This window comes from Anguilla rostrata, chromosome 4 (genome assembly GCF_018555375.3).
Source record: "Anguilla rostrata isolate EN2019 chromosome 4, ASM1855537v3, whole genome shotgun sequence".
In the NCBI taxonomy this organism is placed as follows: domain Eukaryota; kingdom Metazoa; phylum Chordata; class Actinopteri; order Anguilliformes; family Anguillidae; genus Anguilla; species Anguilla rostrata.
In genome coordinates, this window is record NC_057936.1 from 977,501 (window position 1) to 1,005,000 (window position 27,500).

Genomic DNA, 27,500 nt, shown 5'->3' on the forward strand with positions numbered 1-27,500 from the left:
CACCTATGAACCCTACCAGCAGACTCTATCCACTGCAGAACTCTGCCTATGGAACCCTACCTATGGAACCCTACCTGCAGAACTCTACTTATAGAACCCTACCTGCAGAACTCTGCCTATGGAACCCTACCTATGGAACCCTACCTGCAGAACTCTATCTGTTGTCCCTCACCTGCGGAACCCTACTCATAGACCCTTACCTGCAGTCTGAGCTGTGGCGAGAGGAACACAGGACCCCCCCTGCCTGGTGGGGGCAGAGAGGAGCTCTTGGGCCAGAGAGGCGGATATGGGCTGGACCAGCAGGGACGTCAGGTTGGCCCGGTGCTGCCGGAAGCTTCCAGCTGTGCAAGGAGGAGGAGACAGTGAGGACCTGTCAGACAGCACAGCCAATACAAACAAACTAACCAACAACTCTGACCAATCAAGTGCAAAAAGGGATTATGTCTTCTACTTGCTGACCAATCAGATGCCATGGTCGCAATTATTCCGTAAAAACTCATTTTTCATTGGAACTAACCTCTTACCACTGGCCATTGGCGTATTGCAAGCATAATAGACTTTAGTAGATACGGAGTTGGATTAATCCAATAAAATTTGTTTGAATTTGATTGGATTGCACATGGCTTTAAACAAAGTGCACTTTATTAAATTGAGATTTTTATTTTATTTTTAAATCTCATTTGTAGTTTCATTTTTTTTCTCAGGAATTTCACAAACAGAGGAGAAGAGCCCGGGCCCAGACGTCCTTAATGACAGCACCCTGGCTCCTCCCGCTGTGAGAACTGGGGGGGTACCTAGGGGCCCCAGAGCCTAACCCAGGGTGAGGTAGAGTGGGGGGGGAGGCAGGGGGGCACGCTCAGGGCAAAGAGATTTGGGTGCATTTCAGCCCCACCCCCCCACCCCGGGGGGCAGGCTGGAGTCTGGTAATGGGCTTGCCGAATTGTGGAGCAGTGGGCTCCCTGCACCAATAGGGATTTAGATTGGAGAAACGCTCCATCGATTCCACCTCATTAAACTGGGAAAACTGGGACCCTAATCCTGCTTCAGGAACACATTATTTAGGAGGTTCAATTTCCTAGTGCTCTTACCCCCTTAGGCATGACGGGGGCCTGTCAGGCCCGAATTACCATCCGAAAAAGCCGCTCAGCCAAAATCACCCAGACTGCCGCGGATATCCAAATGCAAAAATATATGGAGTTTTAACAAATCCTGCATAGGTAGAGACAAAATGCATATTTTCGAAAGATATATAATTAGAAACAGATTTGCGCAGGTTATATTTTCAGTGCAATGAACTTAAATGCGGGGGGGGAGGTGTGGGGTGGGGGGGGGGGGGGGTGAAGTTATACGAGACATTTCAGATTCAACCTACTGACTGCATATGCAAACCAGTAACAGGTTTACTCATATATAACTGTGCATTCACTGCCTGTGATTACTGAAGCCTGCTTCGCTCCTCAGTTTGCTCTCAACTTTGACTTACAAGCAAGTGGAAATGTCACACTTTATCTTCTCAAACTCAGTCCGGCATGTTTGTATCAGTGATGGCTGAACTCTGCAGAACAGCGTCTGCACATAACAAACATTAATTGACTGTCAGTCAAAGTGAAGCCCGAAGGCTGAGTTGACCCAGGTGGTTCAGCAGAACCTGCGCAGAACTGCGGATGAAACAGACGGTCCAGCTTTATCGCACTGTAAAGCTGGATCTGAACAGGAACCGCACTGATCCTACTGAGCACGAGCAGAACCACTCAGGGAAACGTGCATGTTTCTGCGTTTCTGACGAAGTTTCTCCTTTATCTGCTGCTGCGTCTTTCCCTGCAGTAGCCCTCATATCTGCGTGCGCACAGACGGTTCGGTGCTACCGCGATAAAGAAAGGGAACCATTATGAGCCGTTAAATATGTTCGTTTGATGGTTTCTCCCGAGATGCAGCAGCTGTCCCAGAAAGCACACTGAAGGGGCTGTTCTTACAGCAGAACTTTCGGAATCAGGTCGGCTGGAGACACACGGGTTTCGGTCCAGCGTCTCTGAGGGATTGAGCAGCGTTCTCCCGGAGCAGAGCGGAGCGCTACGAGACCCGCTGGTTCTCCTAAATCAGAGCCAGGTCACCGCAGAGAACATCCATCTCCCATCCCCCGACCCGACAAACGCACTGCAGAACAGGCCGTCTTAACAAGGGCTTCAGTCCTGCGATGAGACTAAAAATCTCTTTTCTCTTGATTAGAAAACATTAGCCTGTTTTAAGTTATTGTTCGTTTGACAATTGGCAATTCACCTCATTGGCAATATTTTTGTTTTAGCAAAAAAGTAATAGAAACAGGATTTTAATTCTAAATATATGACTGACCTGGCCTCTGCGTCACAGGTAAAGGTGAAGCACGCAGGAAACGACGGCCACAGTCTGCATAAAAGTGCCCTCATCACAGTCTAATCGACCGGGAGAGTAAAAATCCTGGTTACCGCGGCGATAACTCTCTTCGTCATCATGGCAGCCGTGACGAGCCTCGTTAATCGATCATCCGGTGATCGTTAACATTAAGATTTTATACCCCTCTCCGTCTGTCTCATTCTGAGCAGGATTAATGTTGAGGAATGCGTGTATACTGTCTCTGGTGCTGTGAGCCGGGCCCTATCACCGCTGAATATTATAACTCATGTGGACGCACGTCTCTCACCCCGCAAGTCAGCCTCAGGAAAAGCACACACATTGTGAATGCAGTTTAATGCACTCTGATGTACTGTAATGTAATATGCCTCAATGGAATGTACTGTAATGTAATGTGACGTCATGTTGTGTAATGCAACGTACTGAAATGCAATGAAATTTAAAGTACTAAAATGTTCTGTGATGCAACATACTGAAATTCACTGTAATGTACTGAAATGTAATGTAACGTGATGCACTGAAATGTGATGTGATGTACTGAAATGTGATGTGATGTACTGAAATGTGATGTAATGTGATGCACTGAAAGGTCCTGTCTCTGGAGAGAGATGGATCTCGGGGGGATAGTGGCTCAACTCTCTTGAGCCTCATTTCAGGAGAGATGTAAAGAAAGTGGGAGATTACTGAGCAAGAGAACATTTTCTGTATGATCTCAGTTTTCTTTCACCTTGGTATTCAGAAAATATGCCTCGTTTTTCATGAAAGACAGAAAACAAGTCACCGACACACTGGGAGGAATTAATCTGAGGCACACAGCACCTCAGCCAGCCAATCAGCATGCATGACTCCTCTCTGCTTTTAATAGTTTCACTCGCGACGCGCACAGAATGCAGCTTCAGGAAGCGCTGGCTGAGGACGGGGATAATGACAGAAACAAAGTTTTTAAAAGTTTGTTCTTACAAACTGAAGAAACAAAATGAGAAAAGTTTCTCCCTGTCTCTTTTCCATGCAGGGTTAATACTGCAGCCATAAAACCTCTCACAGTTATAAGGAAGATCTCCACCGCCATTAGGAAGTGACCATTCTCACTTAATTATCACAGAAATCGATGACAGCGGGTTTTATGTGTTGGTGATAATGCGGCACATGCACACAGGCTGACGATTCCGACCTGTTTCTGTCGGGAAGGAGTGATGCGCGGGACACAGCACGATCTCCACGCACTCAATATGCACTTTACCGCCAGTCTCCTATACGCACTTTACCGCCAGTCTCCTATACGCACTTTACCGCCAGTCTCCTATACGCACTTTACCGCCAGTCTCCTATACGCGCTTTACCGCCAGTCTCCTATACGCACTTTACCGCCAGTCTCCTATACGCTCTTTACCGCCAGTCTCCTATACGCACTTTACCGCCAGTCTCCTATACGTACTTTACCGCCAGTCTCCTATACGCGCTTTACTGCCAGTCTCCTATACGCACTTTACCGTCAGTCTCCTATACGCACTTTACTGCCAGTCTCCTATACGCACTTTACCGCCAGTCTCCTATACGCACTTTACCGCCAGTCTCCTATACGCTCTTTACCGCCAGTCTCCTATACGCTCTTTACCGCCAGTCTCCTATACGCACTTTACCGCCAGTCTCCTATACGCTCTTTACTCTTTACCGCCAGTCTCCTATACGCACTTTACTGCCAGTCTCCTATACGCACTTTACCGCCAGTCTCTTATACGCACCTTACCGCCAGTCTCCTATACGCACTTTACTGCCAGTCTCCTATACGCACTTTACCGCCAGTCTCTTATACGCACTTTACCGCCAGTCTCCTATACACGCTTTACCGCCAGTCTCCTATACGCGCTTTACTCTTTACCGCCAGTCTCCTATACGCACTCTATCCCCAGTCTCCTATACGCTCTTTACCGCCAGTCTCCTATACGCTCTTTACCGCCAGTCTCCTATACGCACTCTATCCCCAGTCTCCTATACGCTCTTTACCGCCAGTCTCCTATACGCACTTTACCGCCAGTCTCCTATACGCACTTTACTGCCAGTCTCCTATACACACTTTACGCCAGTCTCTATCGCACTTACCGCCAGTCTCCTATACGCACTTTACCATCCTATGCTTGCCAGTCTCCTATACGCACTTTACCGCCAGTCTCCTATACGCACTTTACCGCCAGTCTCCTATACGCACTTTACCGCCAGTCTCCTATACGCCTTTACCGCCAGTCTCCTATACGCACTTTACCGCCAGTCTCCTATACGCACTTTACCGCCAGTCTCCTATACGCACTTTACCGCCAGTCTCCTATACGCACTTTACCTGCCAGTCTCCTATACGCACTTTACCAGTCTCTATAGCCTTCGCCAGTCTCCTATACGCACTTTACCGCCAGTCTCCTATACGCACTTTACCGCCAGTCTCCTATACGCACTTTACCGCCAGTCTCCTATACGCACTTTACCGCCAGTCTCCTATACGCTTTACTCTTACCGCCAGTCTCCTATACGCACTTTACCGCCAGTCTCCTATACGCACTTTACCGCCAGTCTCCTATACGCACTTTACCGCCAGTCTCCTATACGCACTTTACCCCAGTCTCCTATACGCCTACTCTTTACCGCCAGTCTCCTATACGCACTTTACCGCCAGTCTCCTATACGCAACTTTACCGCCAGTCTCCTATACGCACTTTACCGCCAGTCTCCTATACGCACTTTACCGCCAGTCTCCTATACGCACTTATCTTTACCGCCAGTCTCCTATACGCACTTTACCGCCAGTCTCCTATACGCACTTTACCGCCAGTCTCCTATACGCCTTTACCGCCAGTCTCCTATACGCTCTTTACCGCCAGTCTCCTATACGCACTTTACCGCCAGTCTCCTATACGCTCTTTACCGCCAGTCTCCTATACGCGCTTTACCGCCAGTCTCCTATACGCACTTTACCGCCAGTCTCCTATACGCTCTTTACCGCCAGTCTCCTATACGCGCTTTACCGCCAGTCTCCTATACGCACTTTACCGCCAGTCTCCTATACGCTCTTTACCGCCAGTCTCCTATACGCACTTTACCGCCAGTCTCCTATACGCACTTTACCGCCAGTCTCCTATACGCACTTTACCGCCAGTCTCCTATACGCACTTTACCGCCAGTCTCCTATACGCACTTTACCGCCAGTCTCCTATACGCACTTTACTCTTTACCGCCAGTCTCCTATACGCACTTTACCGCCAGTCTCCTATACGCACTTTACCGCCAGTCTCCTATACGCGTTTTACCGCCAGTCTCCTATACGCACTTTACCGCCAGTCTCCTATACGCACTTTACCGCCAGTCTCCTATACGCACTTTACCGCCAGTCTCCTATACGCTCTTTACCGCCAGTCTCCTATACGCGCTTTACCGCCAGTCTCCTATACGCACTTTACCGCCAGTCTCCTATACGCTCTTTACCGCCAGTCTCCTATACGCGCTTTACCGCCAGTCTCCTATACACACTTTACCGCCAGTCTCCTATACGCACTTTACCGCCAGTCTCCTATACGCTCTTTACCGCCAGTCTCCTATACGCACTTTACCGCCAGTCTCCTATACGCACTTTACTCTTTACCGCCAGTCTCCTATACGCACTTTACCGCCAGTCTCCTATACGCGTTTTACCGCCAGTCTCCTATACGCACTTTACCGCCAGTCTCCTATACGCACTTTACCGCCAGTCTCCTATACGCACTTTACCGCCAGTCTCCTATACGCACTTTACCGCCAGTCTCCTATACGCTCTTTACCGCCAGTCTCCTATACGCACTTTACCGCCAGTCTCCTATACGCACTTTACCGCCAGTCTCCTATACGCTCTTTACCGCCAGTCTCCTATACGCACTTTACTCTTTACCGCCAGTCTCCTATACGCACTTTACCGCCAGTCTCCTATACGCACTTTACCGCCAGTCTCCTATACGCACTTTACCGCCAGTCTCCTATACGCACTTTACCGCCAGTCTCCTATACGCACTTTACCGCCAGTCTCCTATACGCACTTTACCGCCAGTCTCCTATACGCGCTTTACTGCCAGTCTCCTATACGCACTTTACCGCCAGTCTCCCTCTCGTTTTGAGCCATGAGGCCCATGCTAACACCCACACACACTGACACCGCCGTCCGCTGGCAGAATAAAGTTTGGTCTTCGGTTCGTTCCTCGGGAGGGCCACCCGTAGTGTACATACAAGTCAAATATCTTTTTATCTCTCTATTCTCTTTGTCCTCCTCGTCTGGTTGAAGAAATGAAAGGAAGAAAAATGGCTTTGCCAGAGTTTCCTTTTTAAAGGATAGCAGACAGTCTGCCCGGCGCCTATTGTACTTTCTGTCTGTGTTCAGACAGCAGGAAAGCAGAGAGGCTAACAGATAGAGACAGGGTCACAGCGCAGAAAGTGTCATGGCAGGGTATCGAGCTCCAGCCACATTGGGTGACAGGCGTACGGGTTGAGAGTCGGACGCCTGGAAAGACTGTGATACACGGTTACCTGAGGTTTTTGGAAAAGTCGAAAAATCAGTCACTCACTGATTTGAACCAATCAATGTGCTTCATTGTGAAAAGAAAAACCTTTTGATTGATTCAATCAAGTCGAGAACTGACAAGGCTTCATCCAAACCTCTCCCCTACTCCTAATGGGGCACCACAAAAGTATTAACGCAGAAAGCACAAAAAATACTGAATAATCCTTATTTATAATAATTCTACATATTTTGTGACAAAGACCAAGCACCTTGCAGCTAGCCACAGTAACTCACGGCTGACTCTGTAAACAGCGAATACTGCTGCAAAAAGGAGAAGAACGGCGTGAGATTCGGCGTTAGGTGGACGTGCAAGGATGAGCAGGGGCGGGGACGGGCGGGAGCAGGGGGAGCGGGCTGGGAGCCTGTGGGGAGCGGGGGAGCGGGGGCTGTGAGTGGGGCGGGAGGGGGACGGGGCTGTGGGGAGCGGGGGCCGGGGGGGGGCAGGGGGACCGGGGGCTGTGGGGAGCGGGGGCCGGGGGGCAGGGGGACCGGGGTGGGAGGGGCGGGGGCAGGGGGAGTGGGGGCTGGGGGGAGCGGGGGCTTTGGGGGCTTTGGGGAGCAGGGGCCGGGGGGGGCAGGCAGCGGTGCCTGGTGCGAGAGCCCCCCTGCGGAGCTCCTTCTCTGCGCAGGTCAAGGTCACGCAAGCGCTTCTCCAGTAGAGCTCACTGAAGCGAGCGCCGCACCAATCAATACACCCCAGAGCCGCTGAGTTCAGCCCTCTCATTGGCCGGCACAACGCAGCGCCCTCAGCCCCTCCTCTGCATTACAGTGATGCACTCTGGGGCAGCAGTACAGTATAGTGGTTAGGGAACTGGGTCAGGTGTTCAGAGGTTGCAGGTTTGATTCTCAGCTGTGGCACTGCTGTTGTACCCTTGAGAAAGGTACTCAACCTGAACTGGTTCAGTAAAATGCCAGGTGTGTAAATGCATTGTAGGGAGGTGTGTCTATCATCTACTTAAGATGGCTTCTGAATGCCAAAATGTGTGAAATGTGTGTAGTGTGTGTAATGTAATCGCAATGCTGTGATGATGATCATGGGTTGTGTTTATATACAGTATGTATGTATGCATGCATGCGTGTGTGTATTTATATATGCATATAAAACTGAACCTTTCTTTACCCTTGGACACGCAAGGCAGAAGAATGTATTCCTTCTTAAATGAACCTTGAAATAACTTTTTCCACACATTTACACAACCTTGTGTGGCATGAAGTTTACCAGCTGATTCCGCAGAGCAGACGTTTCAGAAAAAAAAGGAAGTGAAATGGGGTGCTGAAGTGCACTGAGAAATGGTTCCCCTGATTGGAACGGACATCTTACTGTTTTAAATTTGCTCATTCAAGAATATTCACAAAATAATCCATTAAATTAGTTTAGAAAGACACAGCAACGGCAACAAAAACAACATTTGAATAATAATACGAGGTTTCGAGACCAATAACATTTGTGGAAATGGAATCTATGGAAACACATTGCATGTGTGAAATATGCGGCCTTTCGTGAAAATATGACGATACATGCATTTCACAGCCGTGCAATATATTTACAGCATCAAAGTGGCAGTAATTCATTTGTTTGCCTACACATTGTGACGTGCTGCAATATCTCGATGTGTTTTATTTCAATCTAATTTGAGGGAATTCCATTTCTGTGGGGGAATTTACAGCAGCTTGGTGGGCACACAGTGATGGAATAACTACACAGGAACGCACAATTAATGCATCAGTCAGACGTGATGTTGCCGGTGGAAATGTGTTCGCTGTGCAGTTTCACAGAGAGCACCAGAGGGAACCAGCGGCTGCAGGCGTTAAAAATAATGTCCAGGTGAGTGTTTCCTAGGAGACGCGATGGAGAGCGGAAAGCGGGGCTGCTGCACGCGCTCAGTCGAGCCGTGAGTCAGGGACACGACGGCTTCGCTGGGTATGAAACAGGATGTTTACGCAGCGCGCAGCGTTTATCCTCTGCCACACACACCCGCCATACTGCATGGAGGCCTGGGCTGGAGGCCTGGGCTGGAGAGGGTAATGAGAGGGGAAAACTACACCTCAGCACCACCGGGGAGAGACACACTTACCCTACACCTCAGCACCACCGGGGACAGACACACTTACCCTACACCTCTGCACCACCGGGGACAGACACGCTTTCCCCACACAAACCCTACTTGACTGAGTGATCATATGCAGGGTGTAACCCGCGGGAGCGGGGCCGCTGAGAGAATCATGGGTAATCTGGAGAATCATGGGTAATCTGACATTTTGTTTTCAGCAGGGCTCTGAGCCCGAGACACATTATGAGCACGGGTCCCTGGGACACAGCGTTTACTGTGAAAGAGCATGGCATTGTGGGTAATGCTGAGTGTTTTCTGTGAAAGAGGGCATGGCATTGTGGGTAATTCTGAGTGTTTTCTGTGAAAGAGGGCATGGCATTGTGGGTAATGCAGAGTGTTTTCTGTGAAAGAGGGCTTGGCATTGTGGGTAAAGATGGGTATTAGTGTTTTCTGTGAAAGAGGGCTTGGCATTGTGGGTAATTCTGAGTGTTTTCTGTGAAAGAGGGCTTGGCATTGTGGGTAATTCTGAGTGTTTTCTGTGAAAGAGGGCTTGGCATTGTGGGCAATGCTGAGTGTTCTTTGTGAAAGAAGGCTTGGCATTGTGTAGCCAACTCATCCGAGTGTACTTCCCTTGCGAGTGGTGAAGTTTCCATTTATTTAAATATATAATTTCTGTAATTGTATATGCACATTTATATTACCCGCCCTCGTTCAGAACCGCCCTGTATAAAAATAAATACACATGAATGTGAGTCAAAGATGAGCCTGAAGCTACCGGCCAATCAGAGGCCAGCTGTCCTGTCTGCTGTGCAAATTGGGATCTGGCTGAGAGGATTCGGGGGTTTAGGGTGCACCGGGCTGCCATGTCTCCCAATGGCCTCGTTAGACTACACCTTTGACACAGCTGACTTACCTGCAGTAACGAGCAAGTCCACAGCCATGTGTGCACTGATTGGTCAAACAAACACTAACAAGCACCAAAGAACTTCAAAACACCAAATATCATTCTGAAATAAACATAAAACTTATACAAACAAGAGAATCACACATTCTGATATTTAATACAGCCCATGCTGTGTGAAGTTACAGCACTCACCACAGCTCCCTGCTGTATGACAGTGTTTCCATGCAGTCAGATTAACGGAAATAAAACGAAACAAGATTCTGGTATGAAAGCTCACATTACACTGATATTGCATGAAAGCTTTCTGCTCCCATAATTAAAGTTCTGAAATGTTAAACGTTTTGAAAAAGGGCCATTTACAAGCAGAAGCCCTGCTGGGGTTAAAGCCCAAGTGTGTTGCTACGCCGACAGTAACGGCGTGCTTTACTGAGCGTGTTCTGAGTGTGTGAGAGAGAGGGATTGTGGGTAATGTGTGTGTGAGAGAGAGGGAGTGCGTGTGAGAGAGGGATTGTGGGTCTGCTGGGTGAGCCTCATTACTCCCGTGCCACACAAGTGCAGTTTGTGCCGGCGGGCTCTCTGAGGCTGGCGTGTAATGGCCGCTCGGTGTGATGAGTAGAGAAAGCTGCTCTTGTGGTCCCACTCTAACCGCTAAAGAGGCCAGCCAATGATCAAAGCCAAAGGCTGCGCATGAGAAATGATCCGAGGGTCTCTCTGAGAGCTCGGCGCTCAGGCTGAACGGGCCGCTCTACTTCCACACCGCCGCCACTCAAACGCAGACAGGGCCGCAGGTCAGAACCGCCGCGGGAGCGTAAACGAGACAGCCAATCACAGCCCGAGCTCTGGGGCGTGAGGAGGAGGAGGGGGCCGGGGAGAACCGCGCGCGGTAATGAGCGTGGGGCGCTGAGCGTACACCGCAGAAAAACAACAGCAGCACGTATAGAAAAGAAAAGGAAAGGAACAGCAAGCTCTCCTGCAGGGCCTTGTTCACGCACTCTTTTATTTTTAATCTCCCTGTTTGTAAAGAACACACGTCCATAAGCTCATTACACACTGGCTCCTTACTTACAGACCTGCACTCTCCACGTCCACAAGCCTGTAACCACAGACCTGTGCTCTCTGTAACCACAGACCTGTGCTCTCTGTAGTTACAGACCTGTGCTCTCTGTAACCACAGACCTGTGCTCCCTGTGTAATTAAAGACCTGTGCTCTCTGTAACCACAGACCTGGGACATCTCACACTAAGAATGAATAAGCAGCTGCTTTGAATACATCTCACCTGACCCACAGTGATGGTGTTAATAAAAGTGTTGAGTTATCATATTAAACGCAGTCCTGCGGTGCATTTTTCAGCGCTGCAGCGGAACACTGGGGAGACCAGCGCGCGTCGCTCTGAATAATGAGGGCTGGGCTGATCTGCAGTGCTGCGGAAGGAGCCTCCCCACCCCGGGGCTGCAGGACCCCGTCCTGAGGAAGCCGCCGTCCTCGCGCTGCTGTACAGTACTTAACCTCCGCGCCCAAACCGTCTGATTTATGGACCCGGAATATGTAAACTAATTCAGGTCACCAAAAAAAATTAATAAACTGACACAAAAGTTGCCCTCAGATATATATTAATTACAGCGGATAAATATTCACTGAACATCGCACAGGTACAGGAGAGCCAGCACACAGGCCTCCACTTCACACAGCAGCTGAAGCTTAAACAGATTCCCTTTTTTTTTTCCCGGAGAAAAACTTTGGCCTCTGCAAATCGAAGCACAAATACATCCAACTTAATTGCCTGTAGAGCGTTTTCCACACTTCGTTGAAGTTGGTTTGAGAAAAAAGGAAAGAAATTCAATAAACAAAGCATTGCTTTTTCCCTGAAGGAATTATGTGTGTTGGGCGGAAAGCCGGGGGGGGGGGGGGTTGTTATTATTACTCTGTTGGTAGTTTGTGCTTTTAAAAGAAGCCCATCTGTCGCACTGGTTGTAAAGTGAACGCCGGGGGGGTGGCATGGTGGAGGGGCTGGGAAGGCCACTATAGACCCAAACGACTGGCCCGTCAAGCTTCAGAGCTGACTGGGGCTGGGGGGCTGGGGGGCTGGGGGCGAAGCGGGGTCCTGTTGTTCAATGTGCCACCATTACAACATTTGCTCTGAGGCTTAGGCATGCTAACGCTTGACCGAGAGCTGGTCCCCCAATGCAGCAGACGTCTCTGTTATTGTCTGTTAGCGTATGTTAGCTTGTGTGTCAGAAGGCTCTATAGTGTGGCTCCATACTGTAAGTCACTCTGGATAAGAGTGTCGCTCTGATAATATTGGAGAATGCAAATTGCATCTTCTGCCTCATAATTCTACAAACACACAGACAAACACACACACACTCAGACTCCCTCTCTCTCACACACACATGCACACTCTCTCTCTCCATCTCTCTCTCTCACACACACACACACACACAGACTCTCTCTCTCTCACACACACATTCCCACTCTCTCTCTCCGTCTCTCTCACACATCCACACACACATACACATACACTCTCTCTCACACACACACAGACTCTCTCTCTTACACATACGCACACACACAGACTTACACACACAGGCTCTCTCACTCACTCACACACACACACACACTTTGCCGTTACGTTGATCCTGGGCCTGCACCCTCTCCTCAGTGCCGGTCCCTGGGAGAATGCAGAGGAGCTGATAATTAAAGGGCACATTTGGGCATTTAACAGGACAGCAGAGCAATCACATCATTCTAATTTCACTTAATCACCAGCCCCCTTTTCAAAGAAGACGCACGCCATTTTATCTGAGTCAAAAACCGCTCCTCAAGATGTCTGCCTTGTGGCTTGGAAATAATAACGTAATAAATAAATAAATGATGCATTTCAAAGAAACAGACAGAAACTTCGGCAGACTCCTTAAAAAAGAAGTGTATAGGTTTCCATGGCAGCTGTCCCTTCCCGCTTTTAAAATTGTTTTTTGGATTTCATCCTTTTTATTATCTTTTCTTTATTCTTTTATTCCGTCTCATCATGAGCCGTTATGGTGTTTTAATGCAGTGGTGCTGGGGCTGCACCAGGCCAGGGGAACAGCAGATAGGTCCTCTAATGATGATTGGGTTTTAATGAGAGCTTAATGGCACTCTTTCCTGTGAAGCCCCCCCTCCCCCCCCGCCCCCCCCCGGAGCCCCCGGCAGAATGACATGCTTTATGGGCCCTGGCATGAGACGCGGGCACACAGCACCCAGATGTTCATGCGCTCGCGCGCGAGATTAATGCTCCTTATTACTCCATCTCTCTCTCTCTCGCTTTATTTGTTTGCGCGGGACGCGCCGCAATAAGGACATCGTTTTCTTAGTTAACTGGAAATACCGGCCCGTGAACGCAGCGTGTGCCACCCTGCCAGGGAAGGAGCCAGGGCGATGGAGGGGTGAGGTGCCACATTCGCGGAAAAGCGAATCTTCCTCCCAACCGTGAAGGAACCAGAGGACGCCCTGACGGGCCCGAACCTGAAGACCGCGCACTGCGCCGTTAGCGTCTGCGCTCTGTCCTTAGCGTCTGCGCTCTGTCCTTAGCGTCTGCGCTCTGTCCTTAGCGTCTGCGCTCTGTCCTTAGCGTCTGCGCTCTGTCCTTAGCGTCTGCGCTCTGTCCTTAGCGTCTGCGCTCTGTCCTTAGCGTCTGCGCTCTGTCCTAGCGTCTGCGCTCTGTCATTAGCGTCTGCGCTCTGTCCTTAGCGTCTGCGCTCTGTCCTTAGCGTCTGCGCTCTGTCGTTAGCGCCTGCGCTCTGTCGTTAGTGTCTGCGCTCTGTCGTTAGTGTCTGCGCTCTGTCGTTAGTGTCTGCGCTCTGTCGTCAGTGTCTGCGCTCTGTCCTTAGCGTCTGCGCCGTTAGTGTCTGCGCTCTGTCCTTAGCGTCTGCGCTCTGTCCTTAGCGTCTGCGCCGTTAGTGTCTGCGCTCTGTCCTTAGCGTCTGCGCTCTGTCGTTAGCGTCTGTGCCGTTAGCGTCTGCGCTCTGTCGTTAGCGTCTGCGCTCTGTCCTTAGCGTCTGTGCCGTTAGCGTCTGCGCTCTGTCCTTAGCGTCTGCGCTCTGTCCTTAGCGTCTGCGCCGTTAGTGTCTGCGCTCTGTCCTTAGCGTCTGCGCTCTGTCGTTAGCGTCTGTGCCGTTAGCGTCTGCGCTCTGTCGTTAGCGTCTGCGCTCTGTCCTTAGCGTCTGCGCCATTAGCATCTGCGCTCTATCGTTAGCGTCTGCGCTCTGTCATTAGTGTCTGCGCCATTAGCATCTGCGCTCTATCGTTAGCGTCTGCGCTCTGTCATTAGTGTCTGCGCTCTGCCGTTAGCGTCTGTGCCGTTAGCGTCTGCGCTCTGTCGTTAGCATCTGCGCTCTATCGTTAGCGTCTGTGTCGTTAGCGTCTGCGCTCTGTCGTTAGCGTCTGTGCCGTTAGCGTCTGCGCTCTGTCGTTAGCGTCTGCGCTCTGTCCTTAGCGTCTGCGCCATTAGCATCTGCGCTCTATCGTTAGCGTCTGCGCTCTGTCATTAGTGTCTGCGCTCTATCGTTAGCGTCTGCGCTCTGTCATTAGTGTCTGCGCTCTGCCGTTAGCGTCTGTGCCGTTAGCGTCTGCGCTCTGTCGTTAGCGTCTGCGCTCTGTCCTTAGCGTCTGCGCTCTGTCCTTAGCGTCTGCGCTCTGTCCTTAGCGTCTGCGCTCTGTCCTTAGCGTCTGCGCCATTAGCATCTGCGCTCTATCGTTAGCGTCTGCACTCTGTCGTTAGCTCGCTCCTTACGCTACGTTCTGCACGTGCTCTGTCCCACGCAGGATTACGCAGCTCACACACACAAGCTGTTCACACAGCTGCACACTCACTGGAGCAGCTCAGGTTAAGTACCATCGTTCAAGGGCACAGCGGCTGTGCCCCCATGGGATTCGAACCTGTAACCCTGGAGATACAAACTGAGTTCTCTCTCCATTACACTGCGCTGCCCTCCTCCGGCTGCCTGCTCTCACTTATACTCTTTTTGGAGTGGGGGGGGGTGGTTTGGGTTGGGGTTTGCGATGAAGAAGACTGCACGTTTATTAAACAGAGTAAAATGAGGGGTTTAACCCTTTCACTGTTAACATCTGTCCCAGCTCTTCAGTGGGGCAGTAGCCCTGCAGACACCCTTCACTGGTGCAGTAGCCCCTGGACTGGGGCAGTAATCCTTCACTGGGGCAGTAACCCCTGGACTGGGGCAGTAACCTTTCACTGGGGCAGTAACCCCTGGACTGGGGCAGTAACCCTTCACTGGGGCAGTAACACCTGGACTGGGGCGGTAACCCCTGACTGGGGCAGTAACCCTTCACTGGGGCAGTAACCCCTGACTGGGGCAGTAACCCTTCACTGGGGCAGTAACCCCTGACTGGGGCAGTAACCCTTCACTGGGGCAGTAACCCCTGACTGGGGCAGTAACCCTTCACTGGGGCAGTAACCCCTGACTGGGGCAGTAACCGTTGACTGGGGCAGTAACCCCTGACTGGGGCAGTAACCCTTCACTGGGGCAGTAACCCTTCACTGGGGCAGTAACCCCTGACTGGGGCAGTAACCCTTCACTGGGGCAGTAACCCCTGACTGGGGCAGTAACCCTTCACTGGGGCAGTAACCCCTGACTGGGGCAGTAACCCTTCACTGGGGCAGTAACCCCTGACTGGGGCAGTAACCCCTGACTGGGGCAGTAACCCTTCACTGGGGCAGTAACCCCTGACTGGGGCAGCGAACGCAGGAAATCCAAACCCGCATCTCTCAACATCTGCGGAGGCCGTCACATGGGAACGGAACACTGTAACACGCCAGAGAACACGCCAGAGAACACGCCAGAGAACACTGTAACACGCCAGAGAACACGCCAGAGAACACTGTAACACGCCAGAGAACACTGTAACACGCCAGAGAACACCGCAACACACCAGAGAACACTGTAACACGCCAGAGAACACCGCAACACGCCAGAGAACACGCCAGAGAACACGCCAGAGAACACCGCAACACGCCAGAGAACACCGCAACATGCCAGAGAACACCGTAACACGCCAGAGAACACGCCAGAGAATACCACAACACGCCAGAGAACACGCCAGAGAACACCGTAACACGCCAGAGAACACCGTAACACGCCAGAGAACACGCCAGAGAACATGCCAGAGAATACCGCAACACGCCAGAGAACACCGTAACACGCCAGAGAACACGCCAGAGAACATGCCAGAGAATACCGCAACACGCCAGAGAACACTGTAACACGCCAGAGAACACCGCAACACACCAGAGAACACCGTAACACGCCAGAGAACACGCCAGAGAATACCACAACACGCCAGAGAACACGCCAGAGAACACCGTAACACGCCAGAGAACACTGTAACACGCCAGAGAATACCACAACATGCCAGAGAACACTGTAACACACCCGAGAACACCGTAACACACCAGAGAACACTGTAACACGCCAGAGAATACCACAACATGCCAGAGAACACTGTAACACGCCAGAGAACACCGTAACACGCCAGAGAACACCGTAACACGCCAGAGAACACTGTAACACGCCAGAGAACACCGTAACACGCCAGAGAACACGCCAGAGAATACCGCAACACGCCAGAGAACACTGTAACACGCCAGAGAACACGCAACACGCCAGAGAACACTGTAACACGCCAGAGAACACTGTAACACGCCAGAGAACACCGTAACACGCCAGAGAACACCGTAACACGCCAGAGAACACTGTAACACGCCAGAGAACACCGTAACACGCCAGAGAACACTGTAACACGCCAGAGAACACGCCAGAGAATACCGCAACACGCCAGAGAACACTGTAACACGCCAGAGAACACGCAACACGCCAGAGAACACTGTAACACGCCAGAGAATACCACAACATGCCAGAGAACACTGTAACACACCAGAGAACACCGTAACACACCAGAGAACACTGTAACACACCAGAGAACACGCAACACGCCAGAGAACACTGTAACACGCCAGAGAACACTGTAACACGCCAGAGAACACTGTAACACGCCAGAGAACACCGTAACACGCCAGAGAACACTGTAACACGCCAGAGAACACCGTAACACGCCAGAGAACACTGTAACACGCCAGAGAACACTAACACGCCAGAGAACACTGTAACACGCCAGAGAACACCGTAACACGCCAGAGAACACCGTAACACGCCAGAGAACACTAACACGCCAGAGAACATTGTAACACGCCAGAGAACACTAACACGCCAGAGAACACTGTAACACGGAGAGAAAACCGTAACACACCAGAGAACACCGCAACACGCCAGGGTGCCCACTAGTTGCCCCGGCAGTCACATGACGGGAGAGGAGCGTGGGAGTTTCCTGTGTCGCTCTGTCCCGGGCGAGCGGTGGTGGTGGTCCCCATGACGATGTTGGGATCGCCCCGCACGCGGTTCACAGGGAGGCCACGTGAAATATTTCATTTTTTCCATTTTTTCATCACAGGCTCGCTGAATAATTCAGAAGGGGAAATAAGCGCCCGGCCGTTCAGTGCATACTTCAAAGCACAGGATGCTGGGAGGACAATGTGTGGGATCATCACTGAAGATAATGAAAAATGCAACGATGCTCTAAACTTGGGCCGGTGTTCACCCTGGCATTGCGCTAGCAAGCTAATCCGCTTATTTCTGCCGGACTCATTAATAAAAGAAAAAGAGCCTCTTAAAAGCATTAACCTCCATGCAGAACACGCACCAAACACATGCAAATGCCCTATTCAAGTGCTTAACCGTGAGCATTGTTTCATTAAAAAGGACAATTAAGAACAGGCATCTCTGCTAACCTACTTTGTAAACCCAAACAGCTCTGTCCTTGTGTTGAAATTCACAAGGTCTTGCTCACGACCTTCACGGCCATTTTCTCTGGAGACGCCGGTGAGACAGACAGGAAAGGCAGGGCGGTGGCGGACACGTGTACGCCGCGTGTCATCGCACACGTCCTTCGCCCACATCCTGAAAGACAGCGAGCGTGGAACAGAAGGACAGAAGACGAGCAGAGACACACCGCGGCTGAGCAGAGATAGCCCGCCGCCAGCAGACGGCACGCGTTTGTTCATTAAAGGTTCCTACACCGGTCCCAGAGCAGCGGCGTGCTTAAATAAATATGCAAATGATCGCATTTCTATTCAAAGCGCTCTTTTGAGTCCAGCGAGGTTTTTAAATAACCCAGGGGTACACAATGCTCTCCCTGTGAACAGGCCCACCTGTCGCCGACGTGAAATTAACATGCAAAAAATGTTTGAAGTTCTCAGCATTCCGTGTTTTCTCACTCAGATACGGGTAAAAAATAGCTCCTTTTTATAAATGGTAATGCAAACAGGCGTTCAGACAACCGTCCAAAAACTGCACCCAACAAACACAACGTGATGAAACACCTCCATGTTTACTACATGCAAGAAAGGAGTGTGAAAATATAAAATCAGAAATAAAAAAATACAGTAACATTAAATACCCACAAAACCCAGCCATGATGTATATGCTGTAGTTGAAAGCATCTATACATTAAAGACCTTTTTTTTTTCTTTACTTTAAGCGATAAGGCATAAGAAGTATGAACATTTATCATGCATTTATTTATTAACTTTAGTTATTTATTTATAACTATTCAAAATGATTTAATTGCACAGGCGCTTTTAAATATTTAATCAATCCAAACGCAACTTGTAGAACAACAGAAGATCAATGCCTCAAAAGCTGTGAAATGGCAGCATTCGTAAGCAGACCACGCTGCACTGAAACCAGCCCGTCTCATTAAAGCATTCCGGCTCCATCTCACTGGTGACCTTTGCGGCGACATTAATGCACCAGATATCCGCGCGCTGGAGAAAGCGCTCTTTTCCTCTTTTCCTTTAGTGATGGACCAGCCGCTCAGCAGCTGCTTTAACAGCTGTCTGCGGAATCCTCAGAGTCCTGACATCACATCCTGCTGCCGCGTGATTGGCACTTGGTCCTGGCAGGATGGATGAGTGGATCTGCCCAGAGCTACACGCAGCGCAGTGCCAGACACCGGCTCCAGGCTCTAACACTGAGGGGGGTTCATTCCCCCACCCAAGCCAAAGACAAAACATTTTACTTTCACGGATTTTCGGGAAAGAGATGCGTCTTCAGACCAATGGCGAAAAATAGGCAGGAATTGAGTGGTTCACAGAGGAATGGGGAGATCATTTCGTCTCTGGGGAGCCGGGGTGGAGAAGCTCTGCGCCTGTTCATTAGGAACTGCCATTACTGCTCAGAACAGCCTGTTTTCAGAAAGTACAGAAGCAACAGGCTAAAGAGTTATCCACACTTGGCTTCAGGACCAAGAACAGCGGCCTGTCTGCTACACAGGACACCTGAGCTGAGGCAGTTACACACTTACAGACCATAATAAACAAGAGCTCTCACCAGACTATTGCTTTTCACCAATTTACCACAATTACAATGTACAGTATGTAAATTCTCCAAAACAGGTTTACTGCCAGTCCACTGCCCACAACAGGAAGTGAATATGAGACTGAAATGTGTGCACACAGGCTCACAGACATCCTTAAATTCACAGCATTAAGAGTCATTATCTGCTCTGTCGTTCTCTTACCAGGGTGGAGGTGATTTGATGACCCCCCCCCCCCCCAATTAAGGTTGATAGTGAGTCTAACGAGCTGGCGCGCATGGAGCCGCTGGTGGGGGGGGGGGGGGGGCTGGTGGCCGACGTGGGGCGAACAAGAGAGATGACCGCGTGAAAAATGAACACCAAGCGAGCGTCTAATGACAGACCACATGTTGATTTGCTGGCTGAGCGGTCTAAAGAGATAATTACCGCGGACGGCCACATCAGGCTTAACAGCCCCGACAAGCGGGGGGGGGGGGGCAGCTGATGGGGGGGGCATTGGGGTGGGGCAGAAAGAGAGCAGACCACCGTTGGGGGCTCTAGAACTCCACTCTCTCGCATTGAGCTCCACTGACTAACGGCAGAGCTGCTTATTAACTTCACTTCCCCTGTTTCGAGTTTCACCACATCAGTTAACATCTCCCCTAATCACACACACGTGTGCAGCGGACTGAGGCAAGCGAGGCAGGCGGGAAGCAGAGCTCCGGAGGTGGGAGCGCAGTTTGGGGGCCCTTACCGATACTGGGGTACCCGGGGGTGGAGGGGTCCCCTCCGGGGTTCAGGCTGATGCCGAAGGACTGGTCCCACAAGCCCGGCCTGTCAGGGAGATCACAGGGGTCCACATAGGGGAGCACCCCCAAAAACCCAGCTTCAGTCAGGAGGGAGAGCTGCAGAGACAAGGAGTCTGTTAGAGACACCTCACTCAACACACACACACACACACACACACACACACACACAGACTCACACACACACACAGACTCACACACACCCACACACACACACAACACAGACTCACACACACCCATACACACACACACACACACAGACACACACGCACACAGACTCACACACCACACACACAAACACACACACACACATACACAGACTCTCTCACACACACACACACACAAAACTCACTCCACACAAACACACACATACACAGACACACACAAAAACTCACCCCACACAAACACACACACATACACAGACTCACACACACACACACAAAAACTCACTCCACACAAACACACACATACACAGACTCACACACACAGACACACACAAAAACTCACTCCACACAAACACACACACATACACACTCACACACACAAACTCACTCCACATGCACACGCACACATGCACACACACACAGACTCACACACACACGGGTGTGGTTTCTGTAGACCTCCACAGTATTAGAGTCATTTAAGAGCTATGAGCATTACGTATTAGCCCCTCTTATAAAAAAATGTGAGATATTAATATGAACATGTTCATTTCAGCTCCATGTTTATTAGCGCTGGATACAGGTGCAGGTGAAGCTGAACAGTGAGAGAGCAGACTGATGTACATCATCTCTTTAAGCCCCACAGAGGAGAGCCATCAGCAGCACTGTGCGTCAGGTCTAAGCGGCGGATGTCACAGCCGTGGATCGCGGCCCCTGCGCTCGGTGCCAGCGCTGCAAACAGCTCGTCCTTGGCTGCGCTCTTGACATTTACTCGGGAGCTGAGCTACACGGCCTCGCTCACCGCCTCCTCCGGGCGATCAAGGCTGGACTGCGTCCAACATCTGCGCACGCTTTCAACCTTTAACAACCGCAGACGGACGCGCTGGCTTAGAGAAACGCACCTCCAAGCCTCCCAGACAGATCCCCTCAAACTCCCCTACAGGCCTGGGGGGCTGCAGGGCCAAATTTCAGTACTTCAGTTATGAGTATGAGCAGCCTGGTCAGGCTCATAGTGCTGTAAGGTTATGAGCAGCCTGGTCAGGCTCATAGTGCTGTAAGGTTATGAGCAGCCTGGTCAGGCTCATAGTGCTGTACAGTTATGAGCAGTCTGGTCAGGCTCATAGTTCTGTAAGGTTATGAGCGGCCTGGTCAGGCTCATAGTGCTGTACAGTTATGAGCAGCCTGGTCAGGCTCATAGTGCTGTACAGTTATGAGCAGCCTGGTCAGGCTCATAGTGCTGTACAGTTATGAGCAGCCTGGTCAGGCTCATAGTGCTGTAAGGTTATGAGCAGCCTGGTCAGGCTCATAGGTGCTGTAAGGTTATGAGCAGCCTGGTCAGGCTCAAGTGCTGTAAGGTATGAGCAGCCTGTCAGGCTCACAGTGCTTAAGGTTATGAGCCTGGTCAGGCCATAGTGCGTAAGGTTATGAGCAGGCCTGGTCAGGTTAGTGCCTGTAGGTTATAGCAGCCTGGTCAGGCTCATTGTGGCTGTACGGTTATGAGCAGCTGGTCAGGTTCATAGTGCTGTAAGGTTATGAGCAGCCTGGTAGGCAATAGTGCTGTAAGGTTATGAGCAGCTGGTCAGGTTCATAGTGCTTAAGTTATGAGCAGCTGGTCAGGCTCATAGTCTGACAGTAGAGCAGCCTGGTCAGGCTCATAGTGCTGTAAGGTTATGAGCAGCTGTTCAGCTCAGTGCTGTAAGGTTATGAGCAGCTCGGTCGGCTCATAGTGCTTAGGTATGAGCAGCTGGCAGTCAAGTGCGTATATGAAGCCTGATGCTACAGTGCGTATAATGAACCTGACAAGTGAAGGATATTAGAAGCAGGTTTGATCATTATTCACAAGCACTTCTGTACATTGATGGATTACCTTTGAAATGAGAGGAGTGTGAAAATCATTCATTGTGCTTTGCGCGGGTGAATGAGGTGAATATTAAATTTGCAGGCTGTTTAGAATATGGATGCACTAATAACATCATCTGACAAAAAAAAAAAACTACTTTGGCGCTACTGTGTCAGTTTGATGCATTTTCTCTTTTCCACAGAAAAGCATCTGATTGTGCGTCATGTGACTGATGGCCTGATGAGCGAGCCATGGCAGGAGGAGATCCAGCCCAGGGACAGGGCTAATAAGCAGGGAGGAAAAAATAATTGCGCAGCTTTGATGGCTGAAAATGTCCATTACAGTAGTAATGATCCATCTGCGGGGCCACCCCACATCCACACTCTGGGGGTAACTGCAGTAAGGGAGATGGAAGCACTGATTCCCAGCTAACCCTAACCCTAACCCTAACCCACCCCACATCCACGGGACTGCATAAGAGGGGAGAACAACTAACTACCATCCACATCGGTAAATCAGAACAGATGGAAGCACGATCCAGCACCTAGACACCTAGGAAATCAGGGACACTGCATAGGATGGCCTATCCAGCTCATTCCCAGCCGGGCGATCTCTCCACAGAGGAAACACCAAGCGGCCCTCACCTGTGTCATAAGAACAGAGTCCTGCCTCAGGTGACCCACCTGGAAATCCACGGGCCCTGCTCTTGCCACCCCGCTACACTCCAGCCATTTCAGCCAAAGCACTTCACTCTCAATGTGTACAGTTCTATCCATAACTCATATCTGCAGTTTTTATTCAAGTGTAAATTGTAAATTTGGCATTGTAAACCTATTCCGACCAACTTTAAACACGCAGACAGACTGTCAGCCTCTTATCATACAAATTCAGAGTATAATTGTGTTTGCAAAAATGCATTATGTATAATATTTGTCCAATAATTCTCATGAAAACATTTATAATAAATACTTTTTGTTGAAAACCGTGCTGTATTCATTATAATATGTTATGCCAAAAAGATTAAATCAAACACAAATCAATAATATTGGTGGTGCCGTCTTAATGAATCATTCATTGTCTATGATGATTCATTAACTGATGTCCCTTGATAAATTCTTAATCCCACCCTAGAAGGGCAAAGTCATACATAACACTACTACAAGTATGACAAACTGACATTTTTTTTTAAAGAGTCTTAATACACTGTAACCAGATCTAATTGCGCATAAATACCAATTCAGCCCCATTTAAAACACACACAGTTGTAAACATGTAAACATTAAAACACACTGAGGAGGGACATCTTAGGCCCCTGTAAACTCATCACCTACCCCCCCCCCCTTTGTTAACTGACTCTGGGGGGACAGACGACAGAATCTCTCTTCACAAGCGGTGCCCGATCGATACGCCGTCCCGAACAAATGACTCAGTGGGAGTTGCCTGCACTGTTGCAATTCAAACAAGAGGGTGAATTATTTTCGGGTCAATATTGTGGCCATCGTTCAGACGGGGCGGCCATTGTGCTCTTTCCACGGGGCAGAGATTTCGATAAACCCCGGGCAGAGAGAGGAGGGGAGAGGGCGCCTCTCTCCCGGGCTCTGGCACGCGCTTGTTGACTTGGTTTATCGAGGCATTAGAAACCTTCCCGCTAATTAAAACCAGGGAAGCAGACGCCGTTTTTTTTTTAAACAGTGCCCGTCCATCGCAGGCCCACAACATTCCCCACTGCCACTTCAGCCCATAAGTGGCTGAACCACTTCACTGCAGACTTGCACCTCCGAATCCCTCTGTGTGACCAGGGGGGTCTCTGGTAATGAGCAGGGGGGGGGGGGGCTCAATGGTAATGAGCAGGGGGAAGGGGGGGGGGGGGTCTCTGGTAATGAGCAGGGGGCATGACTGTATGCACGGGCATTAGCATTAGCCTTACCCAAAATACAAAGCAAATGATGATGATGGTGTTCAAGGGTATTTATGCATTGATTAGGGAAAAACAGCATATCCACTTTCAAACAAATGTGATTTACTGCTGATTTACAAAAATATCCAAAGCATTACAAGCCTTAAATTCTGATTACTGCGCAGAGGCAACACTGTCCACACGCGGCATTCATGTACTAAATTAACCATTAAACAACATCTTAATCAGAGCTCTGAACTCAGAGATGAGAAGCATTATATTAGAAAAAAAATAACACACTTTCACAAGCAGCCAAAATTTCAGAAAACTCGATAACAATGAAAAATAAATGCGGAAAACATCTGAGCAGTTTTCCTAAATGAGCTCAGAAGTCATTAATTCACTCTGGACTGCAGAGCAGATGGAGATTGGGCCTAATTGAATATGAAAGGAGCTGGTAAACCCTTTAGATCCATGATTTTCAACAGGGGGTCTCCAAAGGTACCGCAGGGGGTCCGGCACCCCCACCCCCCCAAGTCCACAAACCCCAACCCCCCCGGGATGCCTTTCAGCCTGGCTGGGGGTGCGCTGGATCAAAACCAGATGAAACCCCCCCTGCTTTAGATAAATCCAAAGGGAATTTCCGCATTTACTCAGAGTAATAAATACAGAGTTCAAAAGAGAATGCTGCAGTAAACCATCACAAATCAAAACAGAACTGTTTTTTTTTTTTCAGAACAGAGCATGCCATGGAATTCCCTCACACTGGGAGTCTGAACCCCAGAAGTCCATGCGAGGGAGCTTCCCCCGATTTGAGTCCCTGCGATGGACAGTCAGCGAGAGGGAGAGGGGCTCCATTACTGTCCTGTCCCCCGCTCACACTTACCCCGCGTTAAACTCCACTCCGCTCCCCGTTACTTACCCTGGCGTGCGGGCCGGTCACTGGGAGGAGAGGTAATTAGGTTCTGCAGCGTTAGAGCGAGGGCAGAGAGCTCCGCAGTGCTGCGCAGCTGCAGCTTCACGCGCTGGCTCTCAGTGCTGCGCAGCTGCAGCTTCACGCGCTGGCTCTCAGTGCTGCGCAGCTGCAGCTTCACGCGCTGGCTCTCAGTGCTGCGCAGCCGCAGCTTCACGCGCTGGCTCTCAGTGCTGCGCAGCTGCAGCTTCACGCGCTGGCTCTCAGTGCTGCGCAGCCGCAGCTTCACGCGCTGGCTCTCAGTGCTGCGCAGCCGCAGCTTCACGCGCTGGCTCTCAGTGCTGCGCAGCTGCAGCTTCACGCGCTGGCTCTCAGTGCTGCGCAGCTGCAGCTTCACGCGCTGGCTCTCAGTGCTGCGCAGCTTCACGCGCTGGCTCTCAGTGCTGCGCAGCTGCAGCTTCACGCGCTGGCTCTCAGTGCTGCGCAGCTGCAGCTTCACGCGCTGGCTCTCAGTGCTGCGCAGCTTCACGCGCTGGCTCTCAGTGCTGCGCAGCTGCAGCTTCACGCGCTGGCTCTCAGTGCTGCGCAGCTTCACGCGCTGGCTCTCAGTGCTGCGCAGCTGCAGCTTCACGCGCTGGCTCTCAGTGCTGCGCAGCTGCAGCTTCACACGCTGGCTCTCAGTGCTGCGCAGCTGCAGCTTCACACGCTGGCTCTCAGTGCTGCGCAGCTGCAGCTTCACGCGCTGGCTCTCAGTGCTGCGCAGCTGCAGCTTCACGCGCTGGCTCTCAGTGCTGCGCAGCTGCAGCTTCACGCGCTGGCTCTCAGTGCTGCGCAGCTGCAGCTTCACGCGCTGGCTCTCAGTGCTGCGCAGCTGCAGCTTCACGCGCTGGCTCTCAGTGCACAGCGCCTAACTGAAATGTCAAAGGGAGCGTCTGCATATGTGAGGATTTATAATTGTTTCTGATGCGCTGGACAGCATCTCCAAGGTTGTGGAGCGCACACGTACAGCACGTGCACACGGAAATATGCAACAGAGCCACATCACAGGTAAATCATTACTGGTTTCTTTCCCCCAGGAACAATTATTGTATATATTTTATACGAATGGAGAATCGTTCATTGGAGAATAATATAAGACTCTTCCTCTTCAAAAGAATTCTGACACACACACACAAGGTAATGATGCAACACATTAAGGACAAACTACCAAAAACAATTGACAAAACTAGACTTTTTTTTGTTCTTATGTCACTTGTTTAGTTGCTAGGCAAAATCATAAACTGCACACAATTTTAGGAATCAAATGACCCAAAGTCATATCCAGTCTAAAGGAAGAAAATAAGAGCAATTGAAGGTAAGTAATTACTCTTGTGGATACACAGAGCAGGTATAAGCAGTAACAGAGGACAGAACTGCCTTCTGGGATTGCCGATGCCCGATGCTATGGCTGCAGTCATATCTCAAATCTCAAATCAGGCATTCAGCCAGAAAATCATATAAATCCAGGGAACGGTCTCCCCAGAGCAGACCATGTGTCACTAATGCAACCACACCGGCCTTACAGTAAAAATTAAAGAGTATTTTGGGAAAAGGAACACCTGGATGTGGCTCCCTGCTTCGTTTGAAATGAAGCGGATAATAGCTCGGAAGGAGAGGGAAACAGCACAGAAAATGTCGCGCGTCGTTCTTACAGCAAAAGCACTGATGCAATTTCACATTATTTTACAGGGAGTTATTTTATTTAAGAGGTACTTGTTATTAGACAGAATAAAAAATGACAACCTTTCATTTATATACATATATAGGCAGGAGCATCGCTGGCAATGAAAATGAAAATTTAAATATCTTAACCTCTTTGAAACACAGTTTCAAGTCTTTCAGCATTTTACCCAACTTGGCGTTTTATTCTTGAGAAAGTGACTTAATGTCACAGCTCTCTCATGTCTCTCACTGTTCATATCAAAGGGTTTGATTATATATTTGATTGTATAAGTGTTGTACTAGCAGCTGTTTAATAGGTGACTTAGTTGATGCGCAGTCTATGATACTTGTATTTTATTATTTTATTTTCCATAGATTGCGTTGTTGCCGTTCTCGTTGTTAGTGGTAATCAGTTAAGCACTCAGGTCCAAGATTGAACTATGGCGGTGTTCCCTGTACTTGACCGGTACTTCTCTGGTTTGCATACTTGTTCTGGTTATGGTTATACACTTGTTTATGCTCTGGATAAGAGCGTCTGCCAATGCCTGTAAGTAATGTATGTATGATAGGTGTTGCGTGGTCAGCTGCGTGTGCGTGTCTGTTGTTGTATGTGTGTGTGTGTGTGCGTGTCTGTTTATGTATGTTTGTGGGGACACTGTGAATGTCCTCAGAGGCAGGGATAATCCAGCCGGCAGAGAGCCCACAGCTCACAGCTGACTCTAACTTTTGTTCTTCTGATAAAATCAGGAATGAAAACCAGGAACCAAATGGAATAACTGCATGCCAAATATGCAGTGTGAAAAGAGTACAAACCAATAGGCTGACAGCCACAACACTGCGGTGTCATTTTAATTAACGTCCCA

The 27,500-nt window shown here is 50.0% G+C and overlaps 1 protein-coding gene across 3 annotated transcripts in view; it reads right to left on the bottom strand.

The window, feature by feature from the left end:
• Positions 1-27,500, bottom strand: part of LOC135252177 (inactive N-acetylated-alpha-linked acidic dipeptidase-like protein 2) — a 329,826-nt gene that overhangs the window by 103,812 nt on the left and 198,514 nt on the right. For all 3 annotated transcript variants that reach the window (XM_064329975.1, XM_064329977.1, XM_064329974.1), the window contains 2 exons: positions 20,074-20,224; positions 201-341 (listed from right to left, as the gene is read on the bottom strand). In XM_064329975.1, coding sequence (XP_064186045.1) covers positions 201-341; positions 20,074-20,224 — 292 coding nt within the window. The remainder of the gene's footprint in view (positions 1-200; positions 342-20,073; positions 20,225-27,500) is intronic.